Source organism: Falco punctatus, assembly GCF_963210335.1.
Source record: "Falco punctatus genome assembly, chromosome: 1".
Taxonomy (NCBI): Eukaryota; Metazoa; Chordata; class Aves; order Falconiformes; family Falconidae; genus Falco; species Falco punctatus.
The window spans coordinates 14,373,376-14,396,111 of record NC_137580.1 but is presented as its reverse complement, the minus strand read 5'-3'; the positions used below and the strand labels follow the sequence as shown (position 1 = coordinate 14,396,111).

The 22,736-nt window shown below is 38.6% G+C and overlaps 1 protein-coding gene across 18 annotated transcripts in view; it reads left to right on the top strand.

The window, feature by feature from the left end:
• The window catches only part of SLC10A7 (solute carrier family 10 member 7), a 155,013-nt gene that overhangs the window by 37,206 nt on the left and 95,071 nt on the right, over positions 1-22,736 (top strand). For 11 of the 18 annotated variants that reach the window (XR_013925739.1, XR_013925741.1, XR_013925742.1 and 8 more), the window contains one exon: positions 16,048-16,086. The exons of 2 other annotated variants lie outside the window; for them this stretch is intronic. Coding sequence is in view for 9 of the 16 variants with exons in the window: in XM_080373752.1 (XP_080229878.1) it covers positions 16,048-16,086 (39 nt within the window). In the remaining 7 variants the exon portion in view is untranslated. Of the gene's footprint in view, positions 1-12,090; positions 12,116-16,047; positions 16,087-21,087; positions 21,184-22,736 lie in introns of those variants that run through there. 5 more of the 18 variants (XR_013925740.1, XM_080373754.1, XM_080373746.1 and 2 more) reach the window with 4 other exon arrangements.

The following is a 22,736-nucleotide window of genomic DNA, read 5'->3' as shown; positions in this document are numbered from 1 at the left end:
TGATAGAGTGGCTTTGGTGGGACCCTGGCATCCAGCCAAGGTCAACCCACCACAACATGCTGAATAAATTTGAGTACATTAAGGTGTTAATATTGCATATTAATGAATATGGCTTCATTCTGGGTTACTTCCATTACCAGAGAGTCTTTATGAATTTGAAATAACTTTTGTAAAGGAAAAGACATAGGAACTAAAGAGACTGTTCCCTATGCATCTGTGGGAGCAGCCTTCTAGCCAAGGCTGATAGGCACCTGGGGATTACAGGCTCATATTTGTTCTGCTGGCAGAGCTATGTATGGAAGATGACCGTTGTCTGTTGCACTAATGTACTCTTCTCTGGCATTTAAGAATAAAATCATAGGAATGGTGCTATCAAAGAGCAAGGGCTGTATAGGTAGTCAGGAAGAGTGAGTCTTGCAAAAGAAAAGAAAATTGCAGTTGAATTGACGGAGAAATTGTGAAGGAAATTACATCATCAGCACGGACCTAACTGTTCATTACTTCAAGGAAATTTTTTTTTATAGTGATGTTGTCATATGAAATACATTTTAAACAACATGTATATATTTTCCTCCATACGGCAGCTTTTATGTTTAGTAATTTCAGGGGCATTCACTGTTTTAAACAGCCCATCACAACTTGAGCATATTCTGTATCAGAAGCTTAAGCTACAGCTTCCCTTTTACTTAGCTGTTGCAATGTTCTGACCTTGGGCTGTTTAAAATCAAATTTATAAATTTCCTATTGACTTAATTGGGACATGGATCTGATCTAAAGATCACGCCATGAAATAAAGAAATCTGTATTTCCATTCACAAGTTTACTTCTGTTCACGTGTTCCATTCACAACATTTGAATTCGTAAGAAAAGTGATGGATGTAACTAACATTGCAGCTTTCTGTTGTCATCTGCCACTGCTGGCAATGTGTCTGTAAGCGCAAAGCATTCACCCCTAACAGCAAAAGCTACTTGATGACTTGATTATACTTGATTTCTTGGTAGAGAATTCTTGCTGTTGATCTTGTAGTCTTCCAAGTGTGTCTGGTACAACTTGCTGTTACTTTAGTTTGTGGAGTTTTTGACCTTGAGTTTGGAGAAGGAAGGAAATTAATTAGAACAAATCTCTAGAAAACTACAAGTGATCAAAGGTTTTTTCCTCTAATCTCTTGTAATCAAAAATGTTACTCCTTTTCCTGGTTTATGGATAACCAAAGTAATTTATATTTAGAGGTGTTGAAGGAGAAAAGCTGTAGTTAATGTTCCAAGTGCTGTTCAATTTTTACATCACCAATGGGAAGGTAACTGGTTTGGGGGGCAAAGGAGATGGGTGGGAGGATCATGAGATAGTTGAAAAAGCTCTTACCTAAATTGCAGATTCTAGAAGTCTAGATCAGGTCATAGTAGATACATGAGCTTATGGCTGTGTGAGAAGACTGCTATATTAAAATGTTTTGTAAACCTGTAGGTTATTCTAGTGTTTTTTCCCGTGACCTAGAATGAATTCAGTGCAAGGGGCTATTTTAACTGCACCCCTCTTCCCAGTTCAGAGGGGCGTGCTGCTAACAAGTTATTACAACTAGGGTGGCAGAATGTCTATGCTGTGAAAATTAATTGCTTATAAACATATTTTTAAAAAAAGTGTCGTGATTTTCATGATATGTAGTTTTTGTTACCATTACGTAGAACTTCCTTAACAGTTGCTTTCTAAAATATTTAAATTACATAGCTAGCATTATTTTAAGTGTTCTTCCTCAGGCAGACTATTGTGACATGGATTACTGTGCATTACACTTCTTTATACTGATAATATAACAACCAAGCATTTAAAATAAAATGTGAAATTGCTTCTGAATTTTTCCTTCTTTGAGAGGGCTCGATAAATGAAAATTAATGAGGTTAGGGAAATTTTGCTTCACAAGTGATAAAGTAAATTTGGATTTGCACAGTCTGCAAAACATTATTTTAATAAGACTGTATTGCATTTCTGTTGTGCCTTCCATTGTTAAGGGAAATTAGAGAATATGTATTTTTTAATTAAATTAAAAGTTCTGTTAGAACCAAAGGCTTTATTCCTAGTAGCCTTTGAGGTTGTCTTGTATAAGGTGAAGAAAATAGTATCTTTTACTGTCAAGTGTGTTTATTCTTTCTGGTTAAGTACCTGAGCTTGTACTCTGTACAAGCAGCATATATACTGTAAATGAAAAGGTTTGTAAGAGAACCACATTGAAATACACTGCATAATAAATGTGACCATTATTATTTATTTATTTTTATTTATTTCAAGGGCTCAATAGAGGGGATGTGCAAATTAGTATTCTGAGTTGCAGTTTGCTTGCTACCCAAAGCATTTGAAATCCGGGCGTATTTCTTAGATATTAAATATAGGTTGGGAAGAGTAGTACAATAGTAAGCTTTCTTTAAATTGGAAGGCTTCACGAGTCTTGCATCCGAAATCAGCATTACATGGCAATTCTTGGAAGTTTCTTGTCTGTGTGTTTGTACAGCTGAATCCTTGTCAGGGGCTCTGTTGCTTAATCAGTAGCTGTGTCCTGCGCGGTGGCAGGCCATGTACCAAAGGCTGTGAAATCGCTTTGCAGCTGAAAATCCTCCAGCTTTGCCAAGCCCAGGAAGAACAAGCAAGCCAGCCCTGAACTGGTTGCCTTGGATGGCATGGAACAGAAATAGCAAGGGCATGTATGTCTGCCTTTTTTTTTTTTTTTTTTTTTTTTTCACGCTCTTTCTCTCAGGGAAAAATCCGGAAGGTAGGTAGAGCTGAAAGTTGCATCTGGAGAGCAGTGCTTTGTATTTGATATTTTGTTTCAAGGTCTGGTTCCTGCTGGCAGCAGCAGTAGGTCCCGTTAAAAACCCTAGACTTCCCAGAAGTTGAAAGGCAAGGAGTCGGCTGGAAATGGTGAGGCAAGGCACATTCAGATGGTAAATAAGGACGTGCAGCAGGTAGGTTAAGCAGGTGTGGAAGAAGGGAAGCATGTCTTCTGTGGGAAGGTAATTGGGCACCCGGGCTTGGCAGGAGCCAGTGGGCCGAGGCAGGGGCGACTGCTACAGGTTGATGGGCAGGTGATCCAGCGGCTTCCACCTGGACGGCGCAGGAGGCCTGCCTAATATGCTGTCTGCCCTAAGGGCCTGGGGGAACACAGTTGGATTATTATGTTAATGCCTGAGCCTGCTGCCCTCTTCCTATCCCAGCTGGGCTCCCCGTTGTTAGGAACTGCTTTGCTCTGACAGTGGAGTAATATACTTCATGATTGAAAGGGCAAAGGGGCTTGCAAGAAAAAAGAGCAGGCCTGCACAGATATGTAAATGAAGGGGGGAAGGCTGCAGGGGAGGGTTTGTGCCTAGGTGCGGCTAGAAAGTTTATTAGGAAATGAGTAATATAAATCTGCTAATTGAATTGTTATTTACAAGTCCCATTTTCTGATTTGTTTCTTTGTGCATTACCCCCCCTAATGCTGATGTACAGTGAATTCGAAGTGCTTACCAAAGCAGGCACTTAGGTTGATTTATTTTAAACCGAGGTGCTATAATACACTGGTACCAGTGTACAATGCTGACAATGGTGTATTTTTCAGGACTTTGATTACTGTTTCATGCTCTGCCACTATATTGCTGCACTACAGCTTACAGAAGTGACATGATTCTTTTATATATTGTAGATAAGTATATCACTCTGAATTTTGTTGATACTTCCACAAGAGTAGGAGATAGATACAGATTACAGAAATGTATTTGTTACGGTGTTAGAGCAAATTGAACTTTGATTCAACGAGATGGTGACTATGTTGTGATGTTTTTCTGAGGCCTTTCCTGCTATAGGATTGACAAAACAGCATCTTGGTGTTGGAATGAATGTATGTGAGAAATGAAAATCTGTTCTCTAAACAGGTATCTTTAATACTATTTTTTTATTTATTTTCATGATGATGACAGTGATATGACCTGGTATGCAAAGTCTTTCTCCACTTTTTATCAAGCTTCTATCAGTGGCAAAACTTGTCTTGGAATACTAGCCAGATGTGATTTCTAGCAACCTTATTTTTCTATTTTACCCCCAAAGTGCTGATCACAGGCTACTTGGAGAAATAGCTGTTAACCTAAATTACACTTCTAAAGTGAGAGCTGTTTTTGTGGAATGCAGCTAGTGTGTCAGATGCAAAGTTGTTTGATAGGTGAGGTGCTTTTCTTGTAGGTTTAGCTGATACTTGGTGTTTGTTGTAAGATGTGATTTCTGATTGCTTGTAGTGTGCTTTCTACTCTTCACCCATTTGTTTACATATCCCAGTTCTGTTCCTTAGTTATGTGTATTGCTACTCTGTTTTGCTGTTAAGAAGGTGCATCTGTCTTGGCATCAGGACCTCCTGCTGTGCAGGAAAGTTGGCAGCTCTCATACTTTTGACCTGGCAGTTATGAATGGACTTCTTAAGCAGTTTTGCCCACTTAATGTATTATAGGGCATCTTATGTTACTGAAGCACTTTAAGGTGGAAAAGAATTCTGGATCTAGGTTGCTTCTGCAAACTTAGTTTGGTCTGACGGCGTAGATACAGGATGTTCTAGGCTTAAATGGCATGGTAGTACAATTTTGCTTCCACACCTCTTGCCTCATTGGGTGCCCATGATGAATAATCATTGCAGAATAGGTAGTAGTGGTGTCTGTGTTCTGCTGGGGCCTTTGTACTTCACACAGAATTACCAACTTCTTTATAGAGTTCTCCTTGGAGTTCTCTGTGGGCAAATCAGAATGCATTGGCCCTGTCTCTACAGTTTATTAGTAAGATGAGAAGATAGCTTTAACCACAAAATGGTTAAAGCTGGAAACAGACTAATTGTTATAAAAGAGGTGTTTTCCAGTTGGAGTTTTTTCTGATAATTGCGTTTTTCTTTCATATTATGTATGCACCTAGTTCTTTAACTGCTTTAGAAATAGGGAAGTCGGGCTATAAACCATGCTGATTTGGGAACTTTTCCATTCTTTTTGTCTTGCGCTGTGTATGCAATTTAGACTTTGTAGAAATGTTTACACTTTCGGGGAAATCTGTATGTAAATATTTTGTTTCAGGTCAGGTTAACCTGGGTCAGTTTTGCAAACAACTAATTTTGACTTTGTCCGTGTTCTTCAGTGTAACTTAGGTGCTCCGTGCTTTCATTTCTCTTGATAAGCTGATCTTCCTGGCTGTGTCTTCTCTGTGCATCATAAGAATTTAATAACAGTGCTGCACTGTGGACCAGCTGAAAAGCTTTGTGCAGTGACAAACCAGGCAGAGGTCATCTTCTACTAGGCATGAGAGCAATTCAGCCGAAAGCAGCAAAATACCAAAATGAAATGGTTAGAAAAGAAAATTTCAATCACTGTCTGAGAAGTGTCGATTCTAGAGGTGGAGGGGAGCTTAGGTTTAAAGCAGATGTTTAAATACCGGAATATCCCTTATGCTGGCTATTCCAGTTTTCAGCCAACTCTGGATGCAAATGGAAACTGTGGAAGCTCAGTGAATGCTGCCACAAAGGGCATGTTATCTGCAGACGGCAAGTTTGTGACCTTTTGCAGTAAAACAAGCTTGTGCGTTTATTAGGCTCGCACCCAGCACAGCTCTTGGTGAGCCTCTGCTCTCCACAGAAAGTGAGTAGAATTCTGTACGCGAAACTCATAGGTTTTAACGTTTTTTTCCCCACTTTTTCTTCAGAGAAGTAGTGGTTATATAGTGTTCTATTCCGTTAGAGGATAAAGTAAATTACTTCAAGGATGTAATAAAAATACCTTTAACTTAGTTGAGTTGCTATGTATTTTATGTATACATTTATGTAATATATGTATATGTTTATAAATATATAAAAAAAATCAAAATTCCAAAGATCAGTTTCAGCATTTCTGTGGATCATGGTGTACTCCTGCTGATAGCCAGGTAGTTGTGAAAGCAAGTCCCTGACCTAGACTTGATCAGCATTTGAGTATTAATCCTTGGACTTTAATGAAGATAAGCCTCCCTACCCCACCCCCTTTGGATTAGAAGGTGTAGCAGCCTTCAAGGAAAATGGGGCAACTAACTGGTTAGAACTTTGGGCATGCTTCAAAATTTGTTTTCAGAGGAAAAAAAAGCTTGGAGCTTCAGTTGTTACTGATCCACTACTTAACTCCTTGGACAAATTTTGGGGATATGTAATATGTAAAGATGCACATTTATGCACCTTCTCACTCTGTGTACGTGTAACTTTTAGTGTATGAATTGCTAATTTAGATGACGAGTATCTAAGCAGCATTTAAAAGAATGCGTCAAGACTGTTCCTTTTTTACCTTCAGGCAGTGGCTATAGCGCTGTTCTCCTTACAGTATGCAGCTTTTCTTTCCCTTCCTTTTCTACCTCTGCCACAGTATTGCAGGGTGCAAAGCTTTGGCTGGGCTCATAAAAAGGGAATTTCTAGTACCATGCAATACTGGCTTACAGTAAAGCTTAACCTTCAGGCTTCATTAAAACAAACAAACAAAAACCCACACCTAGTAATTGTACCTTCTTTGAGATATGGACAGACATTTTGTTGATGAGATGAAAAACTCCTTATTTTTTAACAGCAACCTGTGACACAGTCTGACATGAGCTCCAGAGATTGGGCTTCATGGATCTGTGCAGTGGGCCACACTACTTTTTATTTTATAAAGCTGGTACTTCAGCCAGCCTCCTCATGCTGTGGCCTTCCTTGCTGCTAGTGTTTTATTTCCCATCACCTGGCATTGCACAACTTATAGTGAAGCTGTTCCCGGTGGTAGTAGTGACAAGGACTTGAATAACAATGCCATTCTGAGCTGGTTTGGATGGCACAGCAGTTAAAATGTCTGGTTCTGCTACTAACTGCCCAGAAAGCAATATGACAGCGGGATATTTATAGAAAAATACTGGTGCAGGCACAGCCTTACAGTTGATGCAAAGGGCACCTTTTAAAAAGTGGCCTTGTGCTTTCATTTCACTTCAGCAGGAAAGTAATACTCTTTGGAGTTGTAGGATGCATTGTTTAACTAGACCTCTAATCATGTTATGGATGGTGTGTCTCCAGGAGAATCAGGGGACAAGACCTTTAAGTGTTTTTATCACAGCTTAAGATCTTAGAAAATGTGAACTTAAATAAAAGTATGTTTGGGTGGTTGTTATTGCTCTGTATCCTTTTGAGGATACCTTCTACAGTAATTTTTTTTTTTTAAGAGAGAAAGTCACTTACAGTTATGAAGTGCTTGACCATAAGAGAGGATCAAGTTGGCAGAGTTACTTGTATACCGCTGTTCAGCTGAGCCTCCTTTATTAAATCATTGTTCAGCGTTCCGTTTGTTCTGGTGGGAGAGCTAGCAGCTTCATTGCTAAGGTAATAAGCCTTGAGTTACTAACAAATGCACAATGTGCATAAGGTTTGTGGATAGTTTTCATACCAAAGTGTCAGTGACTCAGTTTCTCTCCTTTTTGCTTTCTAATTGTGTAGCATGGTCTGTTTCACAGGTCAAATGTACAGCTGCTAAGGCTTCTACTTTACAGTACTTAGGTAGAAGGGGGAAGTTACCTTGTTTCCCCATGATTAGGAGAACTATGGAAATGGGATTTCCATTTGGGGAAAAATACATACAAAAAGTTTGGCTGTATGCCTTCCTGGGAATCCAGAGCTTTCTGGCATGGCAGAGCCATATGGAGTTTGTGAAGGAGTGGGTCAGGTGCTAGAGCACGGAGTCTGTGCATAGTTATGCACATGTGTACTCAGTATGAGAAAGCATGTGTTCCTACGAGTCTGTCAGCTTTAAATCACTGCTTACTTGAATGTTTACACTGGCACTGGCCAGTAATCTTAATATTTGCATTTACAGTAGAGGAGAGAAAATTAGAAACTGCCTCTGTTTATTCATGTTGGTATTCAGAATTCCACTGTGGATGTTCAGGTTACTGCCCATTGGGGTGCATGACGTAGGAACTGACACTTAGAAGGCCCTGTGTCTTAGGTGCATGATTTTTGTGTTTTGTGCTGCAGCTGATGGGAGGACAGGAAGATTAAGTTATAACTTCAGGGCTTGGGGCATAGCTGGTCAAGGATTGTCTTGCACAAGGATGAGGCGAGAGTATTGGTGGCTATCTCTGCTGACAGCCCTTCTCGTTGTCAAAAGGAAACAGACCATGGTTGTTAGAAGGAAGAAAAGGGTATGGGTGGATCTGTGGCATTTATGATAAAGCAAAGAAACTACGAACAAAGTGACTACTGTACAGCTGATAGCCTGGGCTAGTCAGATACTGTGCGCTATGTCTCATAAGTTATCTAATCTCTTCTGTACCTGAGGAGACCAAGTCTTGGTTCTTTCAGTGTGGAGATGGACATTCCAGCTCCTGAAAGAGTTTCTTCCCTCCTGGCTTCCTTCCTGTGATCTTTCTGATACTGATGACAAAGGTTTTTGTTTTCATTCTGCTCAGTTATACAAGTAATCTCAAGTAAAAAGATCCAGCCACGCAGGGCAGTGCTGCTTTCCAACCTCTGCTCAACATGAATTTCCTGTTACTTATATAACTTCCTGTTACATCTTAGTATCAGTGGAAATTTCCAGACCGACACATAAACGTTTTTGAGGTCTGAATGCTTAACCTTCGCTATTTGCATTGTTAACAAATGTTTATGTTCTGGTTTTACTCTCTGGAAAAAAAGCCTTTGATGTATATATTTTGATGTCTTCATCTACGGCCCCTGAATGAGAAATACAGTGCTGATGCTCCAGAACTGCCTTAAGTCATGCCTGTCACAGTAGAGAAGTTACTGTTTCTGGTGAAAGGAAGCAGGATAGTTTTCTTTCTCTGTTTCAGTATTGCTGAAACTATTGGTCAAACAGAAATCCTTCAATGGAGAGCACCACATACACTAAAGTGTCTAAAAAGCCTGCCTTTTGACATCCTCTTGATGGATGTTTTTTTATTTATAAATATTATTACCAACAGGCGGTGATGGTTATGAGAAACTGCAAAAATGTGGGAGTGAAAGAGTCATTTTCAACAGAAGGAACTTGGCTAGTAAGAGGTAGGAGGTAATAACTCTCTGCCAGCAGAGCCCCCAGCTTGTTTCTGTGCTCTGCTTGTGGCAGAACGCTGAGCCTGACTGAGGCAGCACAAACTTGTACTCAGGTGATGGCAACCTCTGCCAGCCCGGAACAAATCTGGAGTGTATGCAGCTTTGGATCCATGGCTCAATGAGGTATTTTAGAGGAGATCATTCTCCGGATGACATTCCCCCACTGAAATGTGAACAAAAAGCATATTAGTTATTCTGTTTTCATTTTCTGGTGCCTTTTCAGCATTATTTCCATAAAACTGATGGTTATTGAACATAGTTGAAATAAAGAAATGTTTTCGTATTTTCAGCACAGCTCTAGAGGCAGGTTGGGGATTAGGCCATATCCTTTGCACAGTCAACAAATTGTGTTGGACCACAGGGAATGTGGCCGTGGATAAAAAACATAATCCCCACCGTATCTTGGTGGGTTTTCCTGTTGTGTTCTGGCGTTTCCTTGGTTTGCAGGCATACAGGTTTTTTTGTGTGTCGTATGGGTTTTTGGGTGATTTTGGTTTTGTTTTTCTAAGAAGATAAGGTTATGTGTACAGTTCCACTCCACTAAAAAATTGGAGATTGGTGTCTTTTTTTAAAAGACTTCTTGAATAAGAGTTCAGATTTTTATTAAGATTTCTTTGGACTCAAAATGTAGTTGTTGCCAAAGTCTGGTTTTGTGGTGTTTTTTTTTTTTTTTTTTTTTTTTTTTTTTTTTTTGGGGGGGCATGTGTGTGTTTGTGGTTTTGTTTGTTTTTTTTAATGAAATAACACTGTTGAGGTGGCCTATCACGTATACAATACGTGGGGCCAAATTAATGTGTAAGATGCATACTACTGCTTCTGCTGAATTCAATATGGAGTGTTTATACATCTCCAAGAGTCAAGTCTAGACCCTGTTTGTTTCTCAAAGATGATGCTGTAGTGTTAAAAAGGCATGTGCGTTGCCTTTGAGGGGGCAACTGTGCAGCTAGAGACTTTGTTGAGCAGTTAACACTACCTCTTTTATTTTGCCATGCTGTAGCAGGATTTTTATATGCATTTTAACAGTTATTTAAGAGTCCCCATATGCTTAGAAAAGAATCTGAATATATGTGCCTTTTTTAAAGCTGCATCATAACTAGGTTATTTCATCAATACAGTAGATTGACTAGGAGCTGCAGTTGGAACAATATGTAAAAATACAGCTTGTAAAAGATTTCCTTTATTAACTGTCATCATCCACAGAATGTATGTTCAAATAAACGTTGTGTAATAACTAAATTTGAGATTAATAGGCCCCTTAAGAAACAGCGAAGTCATTCAGGATAGTCAGTGAAAAATAGCCTGTAAGACTGTAACATGCACATATTGTCCTGCTTACATGCTCTCTCTGGTGTCATTCCCATTTATCAATGTCGGCAGGCTCTGTTCTCATTAAAACACTCTTGCACAAAAGCAACTTAATTTTCCTAAGATAAGAGGACACCTGATTCAATTTAGTGCTCAAAACCAGGAACTTGAATATATATATTTTTCCTGTCTGAACTCAGATATGAATAGTTATGAACAGCAACACAGATTAAACCTTATTAGGTATATTTATATTCTGTTTGCAGTAACAGTGCTGTGGCAAATAGCTTTCTACAGAGCTGTAACATCTTATTAATGGAAACAGCAGTTAAGACATGAGCTGTGGTAACACTCACATGAGATTTTATTTTTAAATAGAAGATTGAAGGAGTTTAAAGGGACTCTGCCAGTGCATTCAAGCTACTTCTGATGTCCTACCATCTTCCTCCACCTTCTTGAACTACAATGATCTCTTTGGCTAGATAAAATTTCCTTTTCTGCCGTCTTGGGTCAAACCATTTCCATCACTTTCTTCCATTTTTTTTTAATATTTTTTTTCTTCTTCCTGTCAAATAGGAGACACAGGTCTATCAATTTTGCATTAATAACATGGACAATGTAAAATCTTACAGTACTACATTGTGTTCTCTGCCTCTACTGCATAATCCTGCTAGAGTCATTGTCTTTCTCCAGTTCCTTTCTACTGTTCTGGGGTTTTCTCTCTTCTTCATTGTGCCATGTGTGTTAAATAGGATATTTAATCTTATGCCTGGTGCTCGAGCTGTATATCCCCCACTAGTGCACATCTGAAGATGATGAGGTTTTAACTGCAGGTAATTGTGGACATACTTGGAGCAGCTTTGTATGACAGCCAGGCCACTTCCTTCTGAGACATTTTAAGGTGATTCAGTTTCATTACACTGCATCTGTGGCCTTGGCCCTGGAATGTCCATCCCTCAGAGCAGGGACAACTTGGGGCCAGGCGGGTCCTAGTGCACATAGCATATGCTCTCTCAGCTATAGGGTGCCTCTGGGTAAGCATCGGGTTAAGTACAGTTAGGAAGGTTACCTTCCTAAAGGCTGCCAAATGACACTCAATAATCAAATGTTTTAGTGTTAAAAAGATACATACATATTGGTGAAAAAGCCTTTTACTTTTTTATGTGATCCACATACAAAGCTATAAGGCACTGTTGTTTCCCTGTGACTCTGCAGTAAAAGAAATTGTAGTTCCAGTTGAGTTGTGCATAACAGTTTCATTCAAATACTGCCGATAATGATAGAATGTTGGGTTTTGACCCAGGTGTTCCAAATGTTGCCAGTGTATCTTTTCCTCTTCTTTAATGTGGTCTTGCTACATTACTATCAAAAGTTATCTAGTCTAATAAATTCCAAGATAGTTTAGTTTGATACCAAAATACAAGGAAGTGGAATAGAGTTCAGAATTTATTCTGTTTACTGCTATCAAAACCTTAGCATGCTTGTTAGATTTGCTGCTCAGGTACACGGACTGGAATGCTCTGTGTACTTGCTGCTGCAGTTGGGTACCCACCTGTGGGGAAGTGCTCAGCCCCTTGGTTGTGGCTTTGCCTTTTTATTCTTTCACTAGCCTTTGTTACAATGGGATCCGTCTTGGTTTTTGTTGCCGTCACTGTTAGAAATTGTAGCAGTGTTTTCTGTACATGTGTTCCAGGATAAGGTGAGAGATGAAGGGCTGAAGCTTTGCACTAGGTTTGAGGTATGGGAAGAGGAAGGCTTCTGCCCAGTGTACTGCCAGATGGGTTTCCTGCAGAGGTGGACTGAGTTACTGCTCCCTTGAAAGTGCTCCAGGCCAGCCGATCCTCCCTGGAAATGCCGACCAGCAAGAGAGTTCCCTCAAGTCCAGTGCCATACAGAGTTGACTGAAATTGTACCTGCTTAACATCAAGCAGATTTGTTGTTTAGTGGAGCTAGTGTGTACTGTTTTAAACTGGAGATGTACATGCTCTCCTGTACTAGCCCTGTTAAGAGTGCCGATAGTGACTTTCAGTCATGTCTCTGAGTTGATGTAAACTTGAATGATTGGTCTGGTTCTTACTGCTGCTGCTTTTGAATGTGGTCTGACCTTGCATTTCAAGACATGGCTATGCATTTACCTTTTGAAAGGATCTTGCCATTGATTTTATAGTGAACTCTCCCCTCATATTAACGGTAAGTGCAATGAACGGTTTGCAAACACATGCGAATCTGAACTTGGAGTATTATAAGGACATCTAAATGTTTTCATGTTTTATTGTTTCGTTTAAGCTGACTGCATATAGTCTGATATCTGTTGAAGCACAAAAGGAGCAAACACTAAAAAAAAGTTATACAATAATAGTGACTAATAAATGTTTCAAATAGAAAACGAAGAGCCTAGCTGTATCATGTGTCAGCACTAATGTTTATTTGTATCATCCCTCTAAGGATCTCAGAGTGCTTTTTAAGCAATGAATTAATTTTGACAATGCCCTGTGAGGTATGTAGGCAATATTATCTCTCTTGATAGAAGGGAGTTGGAAGCACAAAGTGTTTAAATTCTACAGGGTCGTGCTACTAGGTATGTTTAATTACGAATTGGAGCAATTCAGTTCACTACCAGTTTGTTTAAGCTGAACCAGAATTGCAAATACAAGCCCCAGGTTTGTGGGTATGAGAAAAATTTCTTCTGAATTTATTCTGCAGGAGAAATTTTTATAATGAAAACTGCAAATAGACTAATTGACATGTGTAAGTCCTCCCTCAGTGAGGCAAATAATCTGAATGATTATACCTTAACTTGCGGTTTTCCCTTTTTGTTTCATTTTCCCTTCTTTTTCCTCTTTTGCCTGTAATGTGTGCTTAGTCATCTGCTATGGACAATTTCTGACACTTTGGAGAAAGGGAATTAAAAATTGCAAACTACTGTACCCTTGGACCAGTTGTGAATTATGATTTTTGCACATGACTGGCTGAATACCTGAAGCATAAAAATTGTCTAAGACTGTTGTCTTAGTACCTGTTATGTGCTTGAGAATATTAAAAAAACCCAAACAACCCGGAACAAACAAACAAACAAACCCCCAAAACAAACAAATCGGAAATCTTCCAACTGGATTGGGAAGGAAGAAAGTTTGTTGATAGCCAAAACATCACCATCCAGTATTGCCACCACAGAACTATCTAGTGTCTCTCCTTAACACCTTTCCAGGTACAGAATTTCTCCTGGAAGTGGAATTGCGGTGTATTTTAAGTAAAAAATACATTCTTGTGTCTGTAGATGATCCTCAAATCAGAATTGGTAGCTGCTCATGTGGCTAAAACTAGATGCAGTGTCATACTAAGTGTACCGGTTCTTGCCAGCTACTCCTTTGAGCTACTGCTTTGTTTTTTGTACATCGTTGAGGTGACCAGGAGAATGGCTGAGGGCTGTCTAGCACTAAAGTTATTTCTCTTGCATCAGTGGATGTGGTCTGGCAGGCTCACCTGCAGTGCAAGCAGAGCCTGGCCTGAACCCAGCTTCTGGTAGGACTGGATATTTTTGAGACAGGGAGCTAAGTTTAGCATGTTAGAAAGCGAAGGGCTACTACTTATGCTCTCTATCCATTTTACGTTGGCTCCACCAGCTTTCCTGAAGAGGGTGAGCGACACAGTTCTTTGTGGCAGACAGAAATGTAGCTGTCGCTCTGCACACACAATTTGCATTGGGAGGAGGGGACCATCAAGTTTCCTCCCAGCCTTCTGGTGTGGAAGTGAAGCCCAGATGCTTCTGTCTTTCAGATTTTAACAGTTGATTTACACTGATTTATATAGCAAAGACTGTTTTGCAAGGAAGAGATCTTTAAGTGTGCTTAAAAATGGAAATCTAGATCCTCCTTCATGGATTCAGAGGCAGATGTAATAAAAGGGACCTTTCTGCATCTTTTCCGGATTGAAGAGGTCAAATACAATCAGTCTGTGTAAGAGTGGCATGTGTCCAACAAATACCAAAGAGACTTGATAAACCTGGTGGTTTTTTTAATATAATCGTGACAGGAACTTGAAGAGGGATATATGAACAAAAAATACCTGCAAGGTGATCTGTATTGAAACTGATCCTTTGCAGTAGGTTTGTGTGCATGGGTGTAATCTGGTGCTCTCTGGCCACATGGAAGTATCAGCTGCACAGTAGAAAATCCTGATTTAATTCACACTTGTTGAAAAATTATTTTAAGTAGTACTCACTCTTGCTTTCAGCTGTGATCTCTGGCAAGAGGAACTGTTTGGACTTGTGCCTCTTTTTATGTTCAAAAAAGGAATGCTGATGAGGAAGAGGTGTTAAAATATGTTACTGTAGTTTACAACTGTCAACTATAATGTTTTATTTAGCTGTATCTATTCAGATGCTCCCTCCGCAACATGGAGTGCCATATGCCATTGTCCCTGTTAGTAAGCAAGTCAGTGAAGGTTTCCCAGTCCACATTTGTTTTTGTATTTGGGCCACTGAGGAGCTGCAGTCCAGTGCCATCTTTTATTGATAGGGCTAGCAGAGGAGGAATCTAATGAAATTATCAAAGCTTTGAATTAATTATGAACTTGAATAAGAAAGCTAAGCTCTCTAGAGCCAAGGATCTCATTACCCATTCATTTTCATTGCATCCTCTTATGGAGCAGAAGGCAGGTTCAGCTACAGCTCCTACCCTGATTTTGGACTTTATTCAAACTTACTAAACTCGCTAGGATCCACTTGTTATTAATCTTTAGCTGGAAGTGTCCAGAGTGATTAATTTGACTGTGCTCTAAATTTTCATGTAAATGGTAGATTTCCCTTCTCCCTTTCCTCTTACCTTTGCTGTGTGGCTTTTCATCATCAGACTGGCTACCATACAAGAGTTTCCGTTCTTTCTTGGTAATTGGGGAAAGCTATTCAAGACTCAAGTTTTAATTTCTTGGAATTTAATGAGTTAATATTAAGAAATAATACTGCTACCTTGTATTTCCTGGATATTTAGGTAAGCACAAAGATGTCTGAAGTCATTATCAGACTTGTTTGTTTTCTTATTTTAAATGAGTGTGGAGTAAAAAGTGATGATTAGACACTGCCCTCAGAAGTGTGGGGTGGTTGTGTGGTTTTGTTTTTTTTGGTTTTCTTTTTTCCTATTTTAAATTTGTTGGTCAAACTACAGAAACTTATGAATTTGTCAATACTTTATTATGATGAACAACTAAGTTAGTTTGCCTGCCTGATTAATAGTCCATTAAAAATTAAGTCTATGAAAATGCAGTGTTTTACTTAAGTCAGATTATATTTATTTCAATTAATAGGTCAATATGTAAAAATGTTTCTGGCAAATCAGGGCAAAAGCAGTGAGATGAAGCTTCTGTGTAATATTCTTAGTTCTTGTGGATATACCTCTTAGGTCTACTGGCAAGGGTTTTCTTCTCCTGCTTTTGTACATTTCAGCACACTACTTATAAATGCATAAACTAGAACCTATCAGTCTTCATAAGTTACAGGCCACTGGCAATTTTTTAAGCAGTGGCCAACTGTCTAATGTCTCTGTGTATGTGTGTATTTGGAGAACTGAATAGCTTGTTGGGCGGGGGAATAACATTTTATTCTTGTACTATAGCTGTTTTACCATTGGTGATATTTATCTTTTTCTCTCTTCAGGCAGCTGCTATATTTAATTCTGCTTTTGGAAGTTTTTTGGTAAGTAATGCATTATTAATAGCAAGTGCTTTTATTTTAATAGTGTCATTGGTGTGTTTGTATTGTTCACATTAGTGTTGGTGGAATTATGCCATATAGCTGGCAAGAATTTGAATCATCTTTCAGTTTGTGTCACCGTGCCGTTAAATGCAGCTACTACAATTTCTTTTTGTTAAACTCTTGAGAAAAGTAGTGAGTAAATTGTTTCTGCTCATGGTAAATTAATAATGTGTAAACACATCTTAATTTTCTCCTTAATGGGTTAACAGAAGCTATTATTATGCAGATGTTTCAGACATGGGCATCAATATATTGATTTTTCTAATAAGGCCCATCAAATACTCATTATTTTCTATCAAGAGGCCATGGATTTTGAAAAGAAAACATGACCCAGCTGATCAGAGAGTAGATGCTAATTTACTCAGTGACTTGTCATTTGTTTAGCATATTTTGCTGTCAGTGAAGCCACTCTGTCTCTGAGGAACACACTAAAATAGCTAGATACGGGAAAACAATCAGTCCAGCTGGAAATATAACCATTTCTGTAAAAAGCTGAACAGTATTTGTGGGCCTGATGGTATCCAAAGATTCAGAAAGGACACTGTAAAAATCACTAAATATATTTATGAAGAAAGGAAGATTAGATTTCTTTTGTTGATATGTTGTTTAGAGAGACATTAATGAATATTAAATAAAAATTATTTTATGTGTAGGCAAGATACTGCGACTGTTTTATTTATTTAGGCAGCTCATAATTTCATTTGTTGGTTTTTACTAAAATTTGTAGTTGTTTAGAAGTATTCACTCGTGATTCCAATCCTGTGTCCCCAGAAGGAGGACTATGTTGTATAAAATGAATGAATGACAAATTCAGATTAGAAAATTAAAATCAAAACTGCAAGTGCAAAATAAGTCACTTGATGCATGTTTGTTTTATGAATAGTTAGAGTTTGGGAGTTTTAAGTATGTAAAGCTGTACTGCCAGGAGAAAATTGCGTGGCATTTTGGAGTTATGCATTCTGCTGCTACTTTTTTTGAGGGTTTAGCTTAAAGTTAGGAGGGTGGATGTAAGTTTTTTGGGTATAGATGACTTCACATTTTTAAAATATCAGTTCCCAAAATACTTTTTCCTTTCAGTCATCTATCCTCTCCTTTTCCAACGGGAAGAAGGTACTTTCTGCCACAAACTGTGGAATCCCAGTGTTAGAGCAACTGTTAAGTCTGTGTGTGTGTGTGGCATTTTCTCTTGTTGCTTGGCATGAGCTCCGGTTTCTCTGCCTTCCCTGGCTTTCTGTTCAGGAGGTTTCCTTGAATACCCAAAGGCCTCAGTTCAGCTGTCATTAGGAGAATATCTTTTGACAATTCTGGCTCCTAGTAAGGCAACATAAACATATTTCAATTTCTAGAACCTGTTTGTAGCTCTTTGAAGAAATCTCAGTTAAAGAAGCTGAGCTAGTTTGTGTGTTCATGTAATACTCCCACTTTTGGTTTTGATCTTAGTTCCATGAACTGATCCCTGGAAAGTTCAATGTACATATAATTACCTCATTTAACTTTTTTTTTATTCACTTCACTTTTTTTTTTTTTTTTTTTTTTTAATCTTGGAGCAGCATTGCAGTAAATATTCTTGCTAAAAAATTCTTAGGAAAGACTTCTAAAAATATTGCAGATCAGCTAGAATCAAACCAAAGTACCAGCTGATTTCTTTTCTAATAATTGATTTGTTTTGAAAAACAAAATTATAAAGAAAGTGGCCATTATGAAGTCACAAATACATGCACACAATGAGATGCTTGTTGTGGTATCCTGGTTTGAAATCATGATTTTGTAGGGAATATGTATGGATGACAGAAAATAAATCACAGATACATTTACTGAAAGCTTTGCTCTTACAAACATTTCCAGTTATGAAGTTGATAGGATGAACCTTATGACTGAAAATGCAATGGGGTGATAACAGGGCAGGGACTGCAGTAAGTAGCCAGTGCTGTAGGTAGGTCTATGTGGCCTTTATTGAGTGGCTTCTGAATGTCACTAGCATGTGGTCACTTACTTGCAAGTTTTCCATGAACAACTAGCGAAGTAGTAATTATATACACGCACACATACTTGTTTGAAATCAAAACTGTTCTGTAAAACATGAAAATAATTGGCCTTTTTCTGAGAAGATAATGGAAGGTGGTGGTTTTGGAAATCTGAGTTTATATTGGTTTATATTGGTGCCCAACTTACAGACTTGGCTGTAGGTGGAGATCCTATTTCCTGTATCTTTAATGCATGATGATTCTAAATCTCATTTGCATTTTTCTTATTAGTGTCTGATGATGTGCTGTCTGTGGATAGGCTTAGATATATAACTATATCTTTGTGACCATAACCGTGTACATGTCCTGGAAATAATGTGAAAGGATCTGACCACTGGCAGGGCTGCAGTTTTCTTATGTTCCCTGTCTTAAAATGTGTAGCACGTGGGCTGTTAATGTAGCCTTGACAAAGCCAGGAGGACAGTATGTTGTTGTCTGTTCTCAGACTATGCCCTGTGGGCCAGTGCCTGCATATGATACTGTGAAGCAAGCTGATTTGAAGGGGCTGAAAGATGTGCTATGCTTTTAAATCTTTTTTTTAAAATCTATTTTTTTTTTGGTAAGACTAGGAAATGGTCCTTGAGAAGTTAAGTAAGTGTGGAACAAAATGTTTGTGGGAAAAGACTTAGCATAATGTTAGAATGATACTGAGATGAGGTTACTCAGTTGAAACGGAACACTGTGGTATGCAAAATGTAGAAATGCCAAATATGTCTTGATGAGCAGAAATACACTTAGATGAAGCCTTTGGAGGTGTTTTCTGGTAAGGAGATTTACAAAAATTACCAACCAACTGCAAAGTAATTATTTTTTAAACTCTACCAAAGCCCATATAAATACACAGGCAAAACAATCTATGGAAAGATACTATATATATTTACACTTAGTTTAATAATATCCCAGGTCTAATTAAAATGCAGTGTTTTACAGAACTAATTGTTACAGAAAAGTGTTTTTATGTAGCTAGATTAGTAATAACTAACGATAGATGAATTCAATTTACATAAATTTCAGCCAAGAGAATATTTAGAATCATACCACAGAGGATCTCTTTGAGTTGGGTAGTTAATGTCATTATCTCCTCCCCTCGTTTAAACAGTTTGGTTTACAATAATTGTAGAATGTAATAAATTATTTCAGTTTTTCCTTTTAATGAGGTGTTAATAAAAATCTGATAGCGTTTTACTAATATGGGGTAGTTGGTTATCAGCAGGGTTGCTAATGTAAAGCATGCAAATGCGTGCTAAGATCTGCTGGGATACAAAGCACTGAAGTAGTTGCTTCCACTTGTAGGAGAGAGTACTTTTGCACCTAATGGCTAAAGAAATTGTCTGGGATGTTAAGTATGGGCCTGCTGAGATTCTTAACATTGTATGCATTACTGTTGCTTCCTAAGCATTTCTGTTCTACTTCGAAAAGTTTTGCTGCAACGGGAAGATAGTGGTTGTTAATGTCCAAAGCACAGAGCAATAGGCAGGATACTGCAAAACATGCTGTGCTGATGGCTGTTCCATGGTGTTTGCCTGGGTGGCTCAGCGTCCTTGACTTTTAAGTTCAGCAAGGCATAGCCTGTTATTGAGGCTGCTCTTGCACTGAAACAGACTGTGCTCAGTTGAGAGCTAAACTCAATTCGGAGTGACAATATAATACCATGTACTTGAAAGAAGGAGAGTCTGAAGTGTAGAAGAGGTTGTCCTCACAAAATACTGTGCACTGCTAGACTAGGAACAGTCTTGTCTAATCTCTTCCCACCTCTCATTAATCTCCTTTCCAAGCCCACTGTCTCAAGCAGAAACCCATGAGAGTACGCAGCTTGTGATGTGAGTCAATTTTGTCTGATTCTTTGGTGCCTTGGGGTTATGAACAGTAAGTGTGAAAGGAACAGCCATCAGCTTCACCTTAAACAAAGAACTGTAACCAAGATCTGAAGGTCTGAGGTGGCAGGAAATCATGGGGAAAAGTAAGGATTCAGAGGGTTCTGCTGCTGCGACGATGGCACTCCTGAGGAAACAGAGCAAGGGACAGCCAAAAAATGAAAGTGTTGGTTGAGACTTCTTCAGATTCGGTCTTTGATTAGCTTTGCTTCCTCTGTTGGAACCTATGGGATGAAAGAAGGCATGTGTCTAGGCTACAGAAGTCAGTCTGAAGGAAGGAGCCTATTCCAGGTGCCCACCACTTAATCAGTCTCCTTTGTCCAAATTAAGTATGTATGGGTTTGTTGGTTTATCTGTCTTTTGAAGGGGGCAGAGCTCATTCATATTGTTCAAAACTCAGTTAATTTTTGGAGCAGCCACTTGGCTAATCAAATCAAGGCTAGTGTTTCTATTTACATTGTATTCCAAATGAAAGCTAAAGCTAGCATGGAATATGTACGTTAGCCTGTCACATGTATGCAAGGCCTAGCTGGATAATGAAAATGTATGGAATTCTTATCTACTCTGCTTTAGCAGGCATAATGATTTACACAGCCTGACAGCACTAGTGCAGCAAGTAAATGCATTAGTCATAGTGTCCATTTTTCTTGCAAATTTGTGACACAGATTTAATTACGGGAATGACCGGCAACTTACAAATCTAATTTTGGTAGGCTGAGACAACTTTTTTATTTTAATAACAATGGATTTTTTAGCAATGATTTCATTACTATTTAAAGAAATCCACTCGTATGGAAATAACCAATTGGCTGAATTTATTTACTGTATTTTACCTTAATGGATGTTGAATGGTTTAGGTTTGGTTTGGGTGTTTTGTTTTTTTTTTTTCTTTCTTATTGTTATCACTTTTTCATCTTAGTTATTTCTAGGATAAATATCCTTCTCTGGCTTGATTATTTCTAGCACAACCATTGTAAATATTTTTCTAAAATCCGGCAAATGTTTGTATACCCCTTTGTTCCCTTTTAATTGTGTCTTTGCAGTATGAAAAGGGGCAGAACAGTCATCTGGGATTCCCTTGTTACTGCGCTAGCTGTTTACAAGAAAATCTTGCCAGGACGTCTGTTCACAACAGGTGCTGAATTCTGGATTCAGTCTTGTTTAATTTCAAAGCAAAGCTGCTTTATGGTGAGCCACCATGCTCCTAGAAGTGGTCTCTTCTTCTGTGAAGCAGTACAGTGGTGCTGCTGGTCTGTGCTCCAAATTTGATTCTGATGGTTCTCAAAATCCTGAGCAAATTCTCCCTGTTAATGAGCCACTTGGGAAGCCACCTCGGCCCTGAAGGTGGGTTTTTGCATGAGTGGAAGGGGATGACAGATCTCAGCAGCAGTGAGTCTTTGGATCAGATATTGTGTACCTGGCAAGAGGAGTTTAGATTCTGTGGAATTTAAATAATCTTGGAAGCCACTTATGTTGCCTTAGTGTAACTTTCTTTTATTTTGTGGCTGGTGCTTGGTTCTCTCATTGTTATTTGACATGCTCATTTTGATTTCTGCTAGCTTGATCTGAAATCTCAGTGTAAGTTTGGGTATTATCAGCTGTTCCCAGATTTGCAACGTAACTTGATAAATGTGTAGGCCTTCACTCTTATTGTGTGTTAGTGCTTCCAGTGAGTAGCATGCTCAGTTTAATACATAAATTTGAATTAGCTTGTACTATTTTGGTACAAGCAGGGCAGAGTAACAAAGTTCACTGTGACAGAGACCTGTTAGTATGAGCTTAAGAAAAGAGCCTTTGATACTGATGATTGTTTTGAGGGATGGATAGGTGTGTGCATCCATACCAGTATATTCTAATCCCACCCACTCCACCTCCTGCCAAACTGACAGAGTTGATGTCAGTTAAAAAATGAAAAGGAAAATCTCCTTGTCTCTGAGTAAATAAAAAAGGAGTAAGTATAAAGGTGTGATTATCAGAAAGTTGAAAAGAAGTAAATGAGATCCTGCTTTTAAGTGACTGAGAGAAATCGGGTAGGGGAATAACTGGAAATCTGAGTATTACAACACTTACAGTGTGGTCTGTCTGACACAGCTTGTTTGAAAAAACCAGTGAAGCCAGTAGGGGTTGACATGGCCAGCCAGCATAGACTGAGAACCAGTTAACAAGTAATAGGCCTGCTGTTGGTTATCTTTGAAACATTAAGGAGAGGGAGGGTAGGTAACAGTAACCAAGAGGAAAGAAAAATACGCTATTAAGCTTTCAGAAAAGAGTATCCTCTAGAAGGCCAGTGATTTGTCCCTGTATTTTTTTTTCAATGGCTAAGAGGAAAATGTCTTGAAATCTACATAATACAAAAAAATGAAGCTATTAGCTGTCAAATGTTTATAAATTATGTGAGCTGTAGCTGGTCTCAGTGCTTTCTTAGTGTTCCCATTAGCTTTTGCTACTGACCATTTAATTAATCTCCCTTGGTCTTAAGGGACTCGAGTAGCCAGTTCTTCCAAAAAAAAGTTTATTTAAAGGTAGCAGTAAGTAGGCCATTAAATGTATCTCTTCATATTCTCTTTGCAGCCCCAAAATAATGATCTAAAATCTTTTTAAAGATAAATAGATTTGAGTATTCTGCTTTCTACACTTCTTCATATGATAGCTAACAGTAGGTAGAATTTTTTCTTGCACCTACTTTTTTGGT